General features: G+C 39.2%; 1 protein-coding gene across 1 annotated transcript in view; it reads right to left on the bottom strand.

Annotated features, from left to right (window-relative positions):
• Positions 1-16,260, bottom strand: part of PKHD1 (PKHD1 ciliary IPT domain containing fibrocystin/polyductin) — a 448,252-nt gene that overhangs the window by 188,807 nt on the left and 243,185 nt on the right. The window contains exon 51 of the mRNA XM_052647828.1: positions 11,463-11,591. Within this exon, the coding sequence (XP_052503788.1) occupies positions 11,463-11,591 (129 nt within the window). The remainder of the gene's footprint in view (positions 1-11,462; positions 11,592-16,260) is intronic.

Genomic DNA, 16,260 nt, shown 5'->3' with positions numbered 1-16,260 from the left:
CAGGCCCTATGTGGACTCTTAATAAGTCAAACATAGGAATCTCCCTTCTAAGGGAACATTCCGGAATACAAAAAAATAAATTCTGAGAAATACTCACATAAGTGTAAAATAAGAGATTTTTTAATGGGTTTTCAAATAAAGTTTTTAAAAAACCTCAGAGTTACCAGTAAGACCTTATTACTGGGCTCCAAAGAAGCCCTGGACATCCAAGAAAGATCACTTACATGGCTGGAAATCGATGCCAGCTACTAACAGAGCACATCCAAGCCTGCCAACCAGTGTGAAACACATGGCCTGCCCACAGGGTTCAAGTCCCATGGCCTGAGGACTCTGCCCCAAAAGGGAGCATCTCGATAGCAAGACGGCCATCCAGGCAAAATGGTCTTCTTATGCAAAGGTTCTTGTGACCCAGGCCTGAGAGTCCCAGAGCATCATGTCTAGTGGTCAAAAAAAAGAAAGGAAAGAGAGGGAGCCCCTACTTCTCCCAGTGAGGAACAGAATACGTCTACAAGGAGAGAAGGAATCTATGGCAGCCCTTTTTGAAGAATATCTACAATGGCAACATTGACGTTATGGTAGTAATTAGCACAGAACTAGATAGTGTTATTTAATGTTCTAGTAAAGAAGCATATATATTATTCCATCACAAATTCAATTTTTAGTATTTTGATAGCTGGATCGACATAACTGCTTTCTTTTATAAGCCTATTCTTTTTTATGTATTAAGAATATTATTCTAAGATTGGATCCAGGCTTCAGGAGACTGCTAAAGAGACCAAGGGCACACGAATAGTTCAGAAACCCTGGGTTGCGTAAAAGCGTGGTGACCCCCAAGGGTCAACAGAGAACTGCTGTGCTAGTCCACCCCTTCTGGCTGGGCTGTACCTCTAATGGGCAAACTTCTTATCTTTAAAGCTCCGCATGTGAAGACACTCCGAAAGCTCCCTCCAGAAAGTATAATCAATTCAAGAAATGGCAACTATACCTAAACCAATAATTGGGAAATCATGAATTATTTAATTCGACATTCCAAGAATATCTGCATGGAAAACAGACCATAAAGTAAAGAGAAAAAAGAAGTAATTCGATTAGAGCAAGTGAAAAAAGCCCTGCTCTAGATTAAGGGCCCCGTAGGCAGCTGTTCCTTACTCGGCTCAACTTCCCCGGCCCCAACCAGGAGGGTAAAATACATATGCAAGCACTCAGGTCGCCTTCTCTTGTAAGAAATGCCTGTGTCTCCTCAAAGAATATTAATTCCACGAGGCAAATTTCTTAGGGGAATAAAGCCAGGTAAAAATATAGGTTTCTGCATTGAAGTCAAGGAAAAATTTCATTAATTCTCAGCAAATTTGTGGCAGTGCAGATAACAGACTACGGAGTCGTTAAGAACTTGAAAGCTGATTTCTTAGTAAGGCGACCAACTTGTTCTGGTTTGTCTTGGACTTTTAAGGTTTTATTGCTACAAGTCGTGTGTCCCAGAAAACTCCTCAGTCCTGGATAAACAAGAGCAGTCTGTCACTCTAACGACTAATGACTCTAAAGAGATGAGTTCCTAAGATCAACCAACACCCCAAAGTAAATACCAAAATCTCTGGATGCTGCTTCCACTCTTCTGAATTTGAACGGATTTCACCAATGTACTCTGATGGGCTACTACTGCCTGTTAAAAATATGACCATAAACTCTTACCTTCAGAACTAAACTCATTTTAACAATTATATACAGTCGAAATTTTTATTAAAAATGCATCTATTGTGTTGATTTATATTTTTGAAATGATAATGTTACCTTAGAGAAAATAGCCTGTTCTATTTTCCCAGACTGACTGAGCTATACTAATTGACCAGTTCTGTTAGACTAAGCTTATTCTATAACCCATTAATTTGGAACACTTGGCCATATTCTAGAAACAGAGTGTATACGGACAACTGGGCTGCCACACTAGAAGTGTTACTGTCTCATCAGGGAGTAACTAATTGCTTTAAGTTTTAACAAATTTTCTTTCTTTTAATTTCCTCCCTTGTGAAGAAAAGGCAACCCTCATACACTGCTGGTGGGAATGCAAATTGGTGCAGCCACTGTGGAAAATAGTATGGAGGTTTCTCAGAAAACTAAAAATAGAACTACCATATGACCCAGCAATTCTATTCCTTAGTATATATCTTTTAAAAAGCCACACAAAATACTAAGTTGAAAATATACACACACCCAATGTTCATAGCAGCATTATTTACAATTACCAAGGTAGGGAGCGACTTAAGTGTCCATCAATTGATGAATGGATGAAGAATTAGAACCCAAAGGTCCAGAAGGGTCACACTTTTGGGAGATAGGAGTTGGGGGTTTGTAACCTTATAAAAGTAGTGATTCTGTGGGTGGCGTAAGTACCAAAATAAACCCTGAGTCTCCTACACACTTCATACTTGCTGATATTCCACCTACCCAAATTATGATCTGAAGACCCTGGAAAAGTATGCACCCTCCTAAAATAGTGCTAATGATCCTCATACTAATGGACTATGACGATGAGTGTGTTTCTTAGGTGAGTAAGGACAGAAAAGAGTTTGAAAAACTGCTCAATTAGACTGAAACTCCAATTAGTTACAGCAAGTTAGCAAGCCATAAAGAGTGTCAGGGTCTACATGACTTGGGTCCCAAGAGAAGATTCTAAGTGAGTTCTAATTAGTCCAGAAACAAGCGCCATGACTGAGTCAAACAGACTGACAAACTGAGATTCAAGAAAGGATATCAACTATTTTAACATATTTTTATTATGTTCCTTTTCTCACTTCTAGGAAATAAAAAAATCTCTGCTGTTATTTTAATTGAAATTTAATTTTTATGGGGAAAAATATACAGCTGGAAAAATACTTTAAAAAAAAAATCAGCTCTTGGTTTTCCACCACTGACAAGGATGCCCTGTCACAGGTCTGGGTTAGTAGTTAGGGCCTCACTGTTACTCATTTGTAAAAAGCCATTTGAATCACAGTCATCACAACTTAAAGGAACTCCCTAGACTTCAAGTATGTCTCTCAAAAGTAAACCTATCTGAAGGACACAAATTATCGAAAATATAGCAAATAAAGCAACAGTTTCTTTCTTATAAATTTTAGCAGACAATTTGCAACACTGGTTTGAAAACAAGGAAACTGAAATCCTATTCTTATCCTTGATACAAAAGTTCATATATGTTTGGATAATGATAATAATGTGGTTCATAAGTGAAAGTGAAAGTGAAAATGAAGTCGCTCAGTCGTGTCTGACTCTTTGCGACCCTGTGGACTGTAGCCCACCAGGCTTCTCTGTCCATGGGATTCTCTAGGCAAGAGTACTAGAGTGGGTTACCATTTCCTTCTCCAGGGGATCTTCCCGACCTACAATTTATAGATCACTTGCATTATTTTAGCTCATCTGCATCTGGTCCCATCACTTCATGGGAAATAGATGGGGAAACAGTGGAAACAGTGGCAAACTTTATTTTGGGGGGCTTCAAAATCACCGCAGATGGTGACTGCAGCCATGAAATTAAAAGACGCTTACTCCTTGGAAGAAAAGTTATGACCAACCTAGATCGTATATTCAAAAGCAGAGACATTACTTTGCCGACTAAGGTCCATCTAGTCAAGGCTATGGTTTTTCCTGTGGTCATGTATGGATGTGAGAGTTGGACTGTGAAGAAGGCTGACCGCCGAAGAATTGATGCTTTTGAACTGTGGTGTTGGAGAAAACTGTTGAGAGTCCCTTGGGCTGCAAGGAGATCCAACCAGTCCATTCTGAAGGAGATCAACCCTGGGATTTCTTTGGAGGGAATGATGCTGAAGCTGAAACTCCAGTACTTTGGCCACCTCATGAGAAGAGTTGACTCATTGGAAAAGACTCTGATGCTGGGAGGGATTGGGGGCAGGAGGAGAAAGGGATGACCAAGGATGAGATGGCTGGATGGCATCATGGACTCGATGGACATGAGTCTGAGTGAACTCCGGGAGATGGTGATGGACAGGGAGGCCTGGTGTGCTGCGATTCATGGGGTCGCAAACAGTCGAACACAACTGAGCTACTGAACTGAACTGAACTGAATTGAACTGAACTGTCACTAAGTTCCCTACCAGTTCGACAATTCTATTAACATGTATCCATATTTTATATATATATATTAATGTTTACTTAATACAATTAAATCCATAGAAAAATGCCTCAAGTAAAACTAAAGGGCTTGATAATCTTTCAATTCACCCAAGGATACCATATTGCAAAGGATTTTGCACTTAGATTGCCTTAAATAGTAAGCTTCTATGGTATATTCTTAAATAACTGAATATATGAAAAGTCAGGTTACATTAAGCCTTTCATAACTATTTGAGGAGGTCTGTGGAAATACTTGCCCCAAGGAGTTTGGGATCCTGATATTTCCTTCTTGTGGGAAGGACATAGCCTCAACACCCTTCAACATAAAGCAAGGTTCCCAGAGGTCTGTGCTCCCCTCCAAGAAACTGCCTAAAAGAAGGAGATGTATACAGTATCTAAAGGTCCTTGGATCTCTGGTTTCAAATTTTCTTTTTACTTGTTTATTTTTATTTTCTAATAATGCTGATTAAAATTTCTGTGTCAAGTATCTCTTGAAATCACATTTGTTCTTCCCCACACAATCTTAAAGAATAGTTTCACACTCACATTCTAAATAAGGTAAAGGAAATGTTGACTGGTGTCCTTGCAGACATTTAATTTCTGCCTTGAAAGAAGCAAAATGTTCAACATACTCATGCTCTACTTCTCCCCGCATGCCAAGGCACTCCTCTCTCCCAAGAAGAGGCTTCTGGTCGTGCATGAAGAGAATCGGACACAGGTTGCAGCCCAACAGTGTCATCCTTCAGCCTTCTCGGGGTGAGAAATCCCAGATCAGGGCTCTAATTATGTTCAAGGGTTGAAGAACCCCTCTTTGGGGCAGAGAAGAAGCAATATCATAACACCCAGCATGGTAGGTAGTAGAGAATAAACTAAAGTCCTTTGACCAGTCTATCTCCTGGTGTTCTTCAATTTCTGACTCACATAAGCCAACAGAATCTAAATAATGTCTGCCCAGAGAGGAAGACAGCACAAATTGACAAGACCCTAAACACTCAAACCTTTTGAATTAAGTCAGGTACATGTGCTCTTAATTACATGCATGCACATGCACTCACATACATAAACACATGCACAGTGGTAGATTAAAGACAGCTGCAAGTTCTTTGCTATTCCTCTCAATGCAAGTAGAGCCTAATTCTCCTGCTCTGTACCTGGGCAGGCTTTAGTTCCCTGCTTGAGCAAGAGAGTGTGACGGTCATGATATTCTCAGTCTGCTCAGTCTGGCTTGGGAAGTGTGTAGCTTTCTTCCTGGTCTTTTACCTGTTCAACATTCAAAAAAGTAAGATCATGGCACCCAGTCCCATCAGTTCATGGCAAATCGATGGGGAAGCAATGGAAACAGTGGCAGGCTTTCTTTTCTTGGGCTCTAAAATCACCATGGGCAGTGACCACAGCCATGAAATTAAAAGACGCTTGTTCCTTGGAAGAAAAGCTATGACAAACCTCGACAACATATTAAAAAGCAGAGACATCACTTTGCCAACAAAGGTCCATATAATCAAAGCTATGGTTTTTCCAGTAGTCATGTACGGATGTAACAGTTGGACCATAAAGAAGGCTGAGCACCAAAGAATTGATGCTTTCGAACTGTGGTGCTAGAGAAGACTCTTGACAGTCCCTTGGATTGCAAGGAGACCAAACCAGTCAATCCTAAAGGAAATAAACCCTGAATATTCATTGGAAGAACTGATGCTGAAGTTGAAGCTTCAATACTTTGGCCACCTGATATGAAGAGCCAACTCATGAAAAGATCCTGATGCTGGAAAGGATTGAGGGCAGGAAGAGAAGGGGTAACGGAGGATGAGACACTTAGATGACATCACCAACTCAATGGACGTGAGGTTGAGCCAACTGCAAAAGATAGTGAAGGACAGGGAAGCCTGACATGCTGCAGTCCATGGAATCACAAAGAATCAGACATGACTAAGCAACTGAACAACAACTTAACTGCTCACTTTGAGGGAACTCCTTCTTAAGATGTTCCTTCTTGGAATCCAGTTACCACGCTATTAGAAAACCCAAGAAGTCCCACAGAGAAACCCATGTGGAAAGGAACTGAGTCCTCTTAGCTGACTGCCCTGGTCGAGCTCACAGCTAGTAACAAGGGTCACCTGCCAGCTGCATGAGTGAGCTCTCTTGGGCCACCCAAACATGCCTGGACCTTAGATGAGCCCAACCATAATATGACAGCAAGGCATGAAAGACCCCAGCAAGAAGACCCCAAGTCTAGCCCTTCCCCATGAAATAATGAACAAAATAAAAGGTATATTTTAAGCGACTAAGTTTCTAGGTGGCTTTTTAAGTAATAACAGATTTCCAGAACACTCACACTCCTGTAGTCAGCATACTGAAAACATGCACCCACCATACAAAGAACCCTAGTAACTCAAGTTTAAATTAACTTGCTAGCAATCTAGAATATATAAGGGTGATTCTTTGTGTGCCTTTCTGTTTCATCCAACCGAAAAAAGACCGGAATTCTGAAACTATTTGAGACAACACTGGTATTTATAGTATTTGGTTTATGATTGATATTGCAGACCCAAATCTCTGTATTATGAACGTCTTTCCCTAAACTACTTTTAATTTCAGGTAAGAAAAAAAGTAAATCAAACTAATAATGCTCTACTTAGAACATTTTGTAAAACTTTCTTCCCCAGAAAAAATTATTTCCTGATTTGTGGTCATCTTAACTCATATCTCCAACCTTAATGCCTTGTGATTTAACAAGGAAATGCATTAAGCACTGTTGATTTTGAACATCACAGGACTTTGATGAGCCTCACTGCCATTTAAAGTACCCAAGTATTGAAAATCAGAACAAACAGAGGAACTATTATGAAAGAAAACCAGTACTTCTCCATTCATCTCTTCAAACAAGGACAGTTCAAAGTAATACGAGAAAATGGAACACAGTGAATTCTACCACACATACACGCAAAAATAAAATCATGCTGGAGGCTATATGATATCATATCTGTACCCTTCAAAACAGAATCCTACCCCTTAGAATTATAACACATTTTCCTTTCATTAAGCCTGCTCTGTGTCAACAGGGTGTCATCCTGCCACGGCTGAGACTCCTTCAGAGAAAGAACTGGAAGCACCAAATCCTCACAGGTCAGTTCAGGATAAAACCTGGAGTACAAGTTAGTAGGATCATTTTTGAAGTTTTGAGATTTGCATGGCTTATTAGAACTCATTTCCACTCTGTGAGATGTTGTGAACACATTTAGACCAATTCTCCTAGTATGTAGATGGCAAAGACAACCAGATATACTTGTTTGACTGAAGCAAAGTCATCATAAACTAAACTACAAGAGCCAATTCTTCACAATGACTTCAGCTCACTCCATAATACCACCAAGAAGAATTTACAGCTTTTTCAAAATCCAATGTCTATAAAGACAGAACGCCTCGAAGGAAAATGGTACCATACTTAAAATAGTGATATCTTTTATTAGTACAGTAAAGTCCTATTTTTATGGAATAGGATGGGTCTGAGGTCATTCCATAAAATTGATTTCCCAGAAAATGGAAATAGGCAATTTACCTTAAGAATTTTATTGAAAAATTATGCTATTCTATTTGAATAATGATGGGAATGTTCTACACATTTCCTTTATTAATGAATTAAAATACACAAAACATCATAAAATTATATTAGAGGTTCAAAAGTATCACTTAAATCTTCTTTACCAGTCACTTTCATTTTGTAACATCAGCAGTTTCATTAAAATCGTATTATGTAAAAATGGGTTTTTACTGTAATAATAGTTATTACCTATTTAGCTCCCAAGGATGTTGTGAAAATTAAATAATAAGCCATTGGAAAACAAATACAAAGTGTCGCTAATACCAGAGGCCAAGAGGGGCAGCCAGATGGAAAAATGAAAGAAAAGAGCACCTGATACATTAAAAATCACAGCTTTCATCTATGATTCCATTACTGCCAACACTCCATACAGTGGTCATGTGTACTGACGTTATCTCATTTAATCCTTTCAACATGATGATGTATTAATTATAGCCCTCATGTGGTCAGAAAGTGAAGGTGGGAACCATTTAAACTTGTCCCATATCATGCAGTGTGTAAATGTCAGAACCTGAATGTGAACCCAGGTTTATCCTAGTCAAAAGCCCATCCTGCATCTCCTAAAGCATTGCTTCCTCCCCAATTCACCCTCATAACTGGCCTTCAATTTTTTACCCTGTCCATCAAGGTCCTCTTCAAATGCCTCTTGCTCTGCGAGGCCAGCCCTCTTCTCACCTGAGACACTTTGATTGTAAATACTTCTGTTCATTACAGCTGCTTGTTGTATTATTGTGCTTTAGTATGTGTTTTATCAACCCAGCTAATTTACCAGCTGCTTGAGATCACAACTGATCAGAGGTCCTGGTTCAGTGCCTTGAACACAGTGAGTGTTCAGTTATTGTTGGTTAAACTGAATTGGAAAAGCAATGTTAACTTGAATTAGAACTACACTTACTGCCAGATGCAAAGCAGGTACTTCCACTAATGGCTCATTGCATCAGATACCTCTTTGGGGAGTTTTTCTGGCTTCTCTACATGTATGCACGTAATGAGAATGTAGTGAGATTGAATGCGTCTTGGAGAATATCTGACATATGCCAGGTATTCAATAAGTAGTATTTTTTAATTTAAAGTGAAGGGAACAATGGAAACAGTAAGTAGAGAAGTATAAATTCAGTATAATATGAAGTCTGATCTGAGTGTATCAGAGCAAGTAGGAATGGTAAGTTTTTAAAAATATATGTGGTAAAGAGTTAGGGCTCTGGAATCAAACTGTTTGCTTCCCTCAGCCAGCCTTTCTACTTGTTATCTGGAAGAAACTGGGGAAGTTACTTAACCTCTCTGGGTACCAAATCCCTCGGTTATAAAAAAAAAGAAGAAGATAACAACAGGATTGAACTCAAAGTAGTTGTGAGGAATAACTGAGAAGATCCATGTAGAACACTTAGCACATACCCAGCACTCAAACTACCTACCGTTGCTGGGACCATCGTCATTATCATCAGGAAGGTCTTAATTCTTAGGACTCTGTTCGTAGGAGAAAGCGTTATTTTCCATAGACCTGTGAAATCCTGCAGTCGCCCTGGGTCAATCCTATGAAACCCACAGATTCAGTTCTGGCATTAAGTTACGGACAGCAGCATGGAGACCATGCACTTCGTTCAAGAAATACTTGGTGTCTCTTTTGTGCCAGACTTGAATGAACAAACTCTCTTGATTTCGCTGAAGCAAAGGAGGAAAGAAAAGAGAGCAGCCAGGAAAAAGGTCAAGAAGGTAAAATCACCAATAGAAAGAGGAGGTCAGTTCAACCCTAAGGGCCATCAAAGGTCAAAATATCAGGGGTTGCCAAAAATCAAAAGGGGGAAGTGATCCAGCACAGCTCCTGCATTAGACCCTAAACAGAACAGATTTCAAACATTGGCCACTTTCAGATAATTTTCTAGAATTATCAACAGACAGGGCTTTTTAGGGGAGAGAGGCAATAAGAAGTAAGGATTTCATTTATTATGTATTACAAATCTGTTCTCATTCACTTATTTTCCAATTGAAAACTAAATAATGAACAATAATGGCAGGTTTTAAAAATCTTAACTTTGATTTTTACAATAATACTGAAGGATCAACTGGGAGATACTTCAGATATCCAGTATTTGTGCCCCATCCCCGCCTTTTTCCAAAGCATGGATTTGTGCTCCTTAAGAGCAACTTTGTGAAGAATTTGGGTCCATCTTACAAGCTGACCATGAAGAAAGGAATGAAGGAAGATGGAGAATGCCAGGGACTCTGGAAGCCAGGACACACAGCGGATAAAGACAACAGCAATGCCAAGCAAGAAAGCAAAGACTGCTTGTCGCTCAGCATAAAGGTCCCAAAGGATACTAAAAGCTTGGCAACCTTCAAAAGCTTCTTGTGCTTCCTGCATGGGGTGGGGGAAACAGCTTGCTTAGTGGGAAAAACCATAGCCCAGGGCCAATCCACTGGCTACATTCATCAAAGAGATGGCTGAGACAGAACAGATTTTTCCTTTCCGTATAGGAATGACTCATGAGCTTGTTTATTCAAAAAGTTCCATCCTCCATGGAGAGAGGTGGGTGATAGGGGGTGGGATGATAATAAGCAGTTTACGTTTGTATCGGTCAGCCCCCTCCTCCAGTCCTCATCTCTGCGTATCATATGCACCCCACCAATATCCAGAAGGTGGTCAGTATGTTTTGATCTTTCTGCCTTCTCATCCCATCATAAATAAAGCAAACAACACCACCACTCTTTTTGTTTACTCATAGTCCTTTTAGAAAGGGAATGTACTTGATTGATTAAGAATAAGGACTTTGAGACAGACTGCCTGTGTCAAAATCCTGACTCTGCTGAATTGCAAACTGTGTGACCCTGTGCAAGTTCCCTAACCACCCTGGGCCCCTGTTTCTGTGTCAGTAAAAATGGGGATGATGATAATATTACTTGTACTGCAGAATTATATGAATATTAAATTAGTTAATATATGAAGAATGATTCCTGAATATTGTTAGTTGTCAACCTGTGTTTAATAGTGTGTGTGCGTTAGTCACTAAGTCGTGTCTGACTCTTCGAGATCCCACAGGCTTCTCTCCCACAGGCTACAGGCTTCTCTGTCTGTGGGATTCTCCAAGCAAGAATACTGGAGTGGGTTGCCATTCCCGTTGCCAGAGGATCTTCCCGACCCAGGGATTGAACCCGGGTCTCCTGCTTTGCAGGCAGATTCTTTACCATTGGAAGCCACCAGATGGATTGATGAAAAGATAGGTGAGAGATTGGGTAGATGATAGATTGGTAGAATGTTGCTTATCTATTTTATTTCTCTGTTCCTTTCCCATCATCTTTGAAAACCATGGCAATAGAAGACCTCGTCATTTCTCAGTCCCATGTTCAAAAGATTCACAAATGCAGATGAGCAGGAGGCATTTACAAACTGCTTCTTTCCATACTCTCCATGTCTTTCAAATATAAGAACACTAAAATTTTCTATAAATCTGTTCTTAGACATATTAGAAAAATTATCCAGTTAGTGAATTAGTCTAATTCCTTTTGGCATGGGGCTGTTTACCCCACCGTTAATGAAGGTAGGCTGAACTATCTTTTCTGGTTTTTACTGGGTTATTAAATTCCTCTCTTGTAATAACCCAAAAGAGAAGGTTGTAGACATAATTGCCTATTTATTTTCACATTCTTTACTGTGTTGTTCAGAATATCTAAATGACAGATAATTCCCAGATTGGCCTAATTCAGTCTATCTGTGATTATTCACACCATGGATTGTTTCACTTACTGGATAAAATCAGGACGTCTTCCCCAGGGCCTGGACTGGCACCGTTGTGTCCTCCCCAGCCCTCAGCCACGCCTTCCCATGTTTCAGGGAGGGACCATTTTAAAACTGACTTTGGTACAGGGGTAGAAGCTAGAAAACAAAAGGAAAATAACAAGGGTAACGATGAAAATCTGGCTCACTGTGATAACTTGCAAATTCTATCCTTATATTAAGATCCTAGTGACATTTTCACTTCCCCCAAAAAGCTGCCTTCAGATATTTATATTAATGAAAACATTTATCATGTATAAAATAAGTAATTATTCAATCCTTGGATTACCTCCACTTGAAGGGAAAATGTATTCTACTTTTGCAATTAAACACTTGTGTTTTGCCTTTATTATGAATAGCACAGCATATGTTTAGCATGAGCCATTTGTAAAATGCGAATATAGAAAGAAAAAGAAAAATAATAATTGCCAACTATCTCACCACCTAGAGATAACTGCCATTAACCTTTTATTTGTGTTTCCTTCCGGAATCTCTCAGCATTTTTATGTAATTTAGATCATATAACTTGTAATTTTACATTCAGTTCTTATTTTACTTGGCAGATTTTCTGGGAAATTCATGAATTCACATAATGAGAGAAAGAATCTCCTCTATTATTTGCTAACTTCATAAGCATAAATAATGAGTGCCTCCTCTATCAGAACTGTCCTAAAAAACAGTGAAATAGTGCAAAAAGAAATCAAATGTCATGCTTGCCCCCAAGGAGGTACTAGCATTGTGTACGTATGTAAGTAAATACTAGAGGGATAGACTTTAGAAGGGAATTATCTTTGATGGTACCTGACCAAGGCAGGCAGTGAGACCTCACCAGGGGAGGCTTCCTGGAGTCGAAGCATCTGAGGTGCACTTAAAGGCATAGGACCTAATTGAGGTGAAGGGGGTGAGGATATGAACTGAGAGTCTGCACTCCAGAGGGATGAACACAATGGATGACAATAAATGAGAGATCATGTGGAAGGACTATAAGCAGTTTGGTATTGCTGAGTCACACAGTCAGAAAGAGGCAAGTGATAGGGCCAGAAAAACAACCAGAGGTCAGAGCGGGAAGGGGAACAAAAATGGAGAAGCCAAAGGTCAGCGGGGGGTTTCCAGCATGGGTGGTGTCTGGTGGAGATGCCCATTAAGACCAACATTTGATTAATTCAGTTTGGGCCATTTAAAGTTTGGGGTGTCTTTGAGGCTTCCAGGCAGAGATGCACAGCAAGCAGGGGATGGATGTGAATCTGAAGGTTGGGAAAGAACTCTGAATCTGAGAGATGGATCTTGGCATCACTGGCCCAGAGGCCATATTTGAAAATCTGAGGATGGGTTGTGAGAGCTCCTTGGGACTACAGTGTGGAAAGACAAAATGCCTAAGGTCAGAACCATGGAGAACACCTGACTATTTTGTCTGTATGAACCCAACTCCCTGCTAGTTATGGTCTAATTAGGGCCCCAGGATAACTTAAAAATACATAGATTATGGTCAAGTAGAAATCCTAGACAATTAGCACAAAATATATCCCACACCATAGAAACCAGGCGATGTCTTGGAACAAAACTTACTGTGAAAGAGGATTTAGAAATATTTTATATTTATCTACTATTATATAATAAATCGTAGTGGAAAACCATAAGAAAATAATATATGTATATATGTTGCTGTACACCAGAAACTATAAATCAACTATAAACTTATAAATCAACTATACTTCATTTTTAAAAAAATAAATTAAAAAAATAGAAATATTTTATAAACACCAGTAGTATAATACATTCTTATAAAGAAACTTTCTAAGTTTCTTTTCAATTTTTTCTTCTTTTCAATACTATACTCTAAATACCCAGATGGTGATAAGGTGGGGATATTTGTTGAGATGGCCACTAACAGACACCACAAAACAGAAAGAGATGTTCTCATTTCCAGTGATATTTTAAACAGGCAATGATCAAGTTCTTTAAAACCCTATTCCAAGCCTCAAAAACCCTTAGCTGTTTCAATTTTGTATCACACATTAGAAACATTCTTCATTTTTGTCATCTTCACTCTTGTCTATGGGAGGGTTAAACCTGTCTTTAACTGAACAAACTAAATCTTGAAATTGCTATTCTAAGAAATGTTATGATGAATGAATTTGGTTATTTTATACCATCTTGCCTTAAAATAAGAACACTTAATAGAGAAGGACATGTTTAGTCTCCTGCAGTTATGAGATGTCTATATAGTTAACATCAGGTTTCCAGGTGACTGTTTTTAATACAGAAAGGAGAGGAGAGGAAAAGAAGCCTAAAGAGTTAAAGCTATCAGCTATATACATGGAGAACCAGAAGAGAGGAATGTCTTGGAAGACTAAGAAATAAAGAATGTCCAGAGAGTAGAAGTGATCTTGTTAATAGCAAAGTTCCAATAAGAGAAGGAATAAGAAGTGGCTGCTGAATGTGACAACCAGGACATGGCTGATCAAGATGAAGAGAGTGTCAGTGGAGTGCTGGGGGTGGAAACCACTTGAATTATAGCAGACTTAGGAGTATACTAGAAGTGAGGAAGAAAAGACATTAGGTCTGATCATGCAAAACACTTACTGAGAAAAGGATCTGAGATCCTGAGCCTTTGATCTGTCTTCCTACTCTTTAGATAAATTAGACTTATCTTAAAACTGCAGCCCATGAACACTATTCAAGGCCAACATTTCCCTCTCAAATTTGTCAGTCAACAATAGCCACCACTTGAGATGGTCTCCAACTCGTTATGTGAGCCAAATATTGCCATCTAATCCTTCATTTACCCAGCTTTTTTTTCCCTTCCTTCCTTTATTTTTTAAATTATTTATTTATTTTGCTTTACAATATTGTATTGGTTTTGCCGTACATTGACTAGAATACGCCACAAATGTACATGTGTTCCCCATCTTGAACCCCACTCCCACCTCCCGCCCATCCCATCCCTCTGGGTCATCCTAGTGCACCAGCCCAGAGCACCCTGTCTCATGCATCGAACCTGGACTGGCAATTCGTTTCACATATGTTATTTTACATGTTTCAACGCCATTCTCCCAAATCCTTGCACCCTCGCCCTCTCCCACAGAGTCCAAAAGACTGTTCAATATATCTGTGTCTCTTTTGCTGTCTCGCATACAGGGTTATCATTACCATCTTTCTAAATTCCATATATATGCATTAGTATACTATATTGATGTTTTTCTTTCTGGTTTACTTTACTCTGTATAATAGGCTCCAGACTCATCAACCTTATTAGAACTGATTCAAATGTATTATTTTTAATGGCTGAGTAATATTCCATTGTGTATATGTACCACAGTTTTCTTGTCCATTCATCTGCTGATGGACATCTAGGTTGTGTCCATGTCCTGGCTATTATAAACAGTGCTTTTTATGGCTCTGCATCAAGAGAAGGCTCATCTTTTGATAAGTCTGCAGAAGCAATATCAACTGGAGGAAGATTCAGTGTCTATGAATTTTTTTTTAATTGAGAGGTACTGAACAGAAGGAGCCAGGAATGATGGAGAGGTTAACTTCATTTGCTGATAAAATAAAGTTCGAAAGATGATAGAAGGGATGGATTGACTTGAAATAGGAGAAAGGCTGACAGATTTCAAAGCCAGAAGGAAGGAAATAAACCTGATCTGTGGGGAAAGGGAGGGCAAATTTAGAAAAAGAGTATCCAATCATCTGCTGCTGCTAAGTCGCTTCAGTCGTGTCCAACTCTGTGCAACCCCACAGACGGCAGCCCACCAGGCTCCCCTGTCCCTGGGATTATCCAGGCAAGAACACTGGAGTGGGTTGTTATTGCCTTCTCCGTCCAATCAGCTGAATGTTTGTAAATGACTGTCAACAATAGTTGGCAATTAGCCCCCACTGAAAAGACAACATGGCTGAGCTAAAAGCTCCTTAGAAATATTTTCACTTTCCCCTAATGTGAGCTGCTTCACCCTTTTCCTCTCCTTCGTCTTTTATAAAGCACCATGGATACTGAGAGAAAACCAGTGAAGTCACAGTGTCAGAGGAGCATTAAAGACCTGCCCTGGGTCTTCTGAAAACTGGGTACCGTCTTGACCCAGATGAGCATACCTCCTTAACCCAACCTGCCTAAGCAGCACTCAACAGCTTTCATCAGCACCACCTTCTCTGCTTCTTCCTAACACTGGTCTATACATACTTTAATTTCTGCTTCCTTGGAGTTTCCAACGTCCCCACAATGACCAGCACAGTCGACTCAGGTTAAGTCCAAAATTAAATAAAAGGCTAAAAGACTCTTAGCAGAACACCTAAACCCAAAATATATTTTCTGAATTACATGTTCATTGAATCTCTTAATGGGAACATATACATGGAATTCCATTATTCATTCCATTCTTGTTTTGTCAAAGAATTTTTGATATTGCAAACATTTTACTGGTTTTCATAGAGCTCTCCATTAAACAAAATACACACCCTTAGTTTAATTTTGACATTAGTGCTTATATCCCATATGATAGAGATCAATCAATGCCTTGGAACCATATTAATAATAAATATTTGAATATAACAAATGGTAACATACTAGTTCCATAACTCCCTGGGTCTTAGGATAGTTTTCTATCCCAGTCTATTCCAAGCTTTTCTGTTCCAAGCTATAAAAATTGGCTATATAATAATAAATTTAATGTAACTCATAAATTAAAATATACCAAAAAAGGTAGCTTGAACACTTTACGGTTTACAGGGTATAACAGAAAGAACACTGGCCTGAGTTGGAAACCTGAGTCCT

Source organism: Budorcas taxicolor, chromosome 11, assembly GCF_023091745.1.
Source record: "Budorcas taxicolor isolate Tak-1 chromosome 11, Takin1.1, whole genome shotgun sequence".
Classification (NCBI taxonomy): Eukaryota; Metazoa; Chordata; class Mammalia; order Artiodactyla; family Bovidae; genus Budorcas; species Budorcas taxicolor.
The sequence above is the reverse complement of the archived record's forward strand: the minus strand, read 5'-3'. Positions and strand labels throughout refer to the sequence as shown.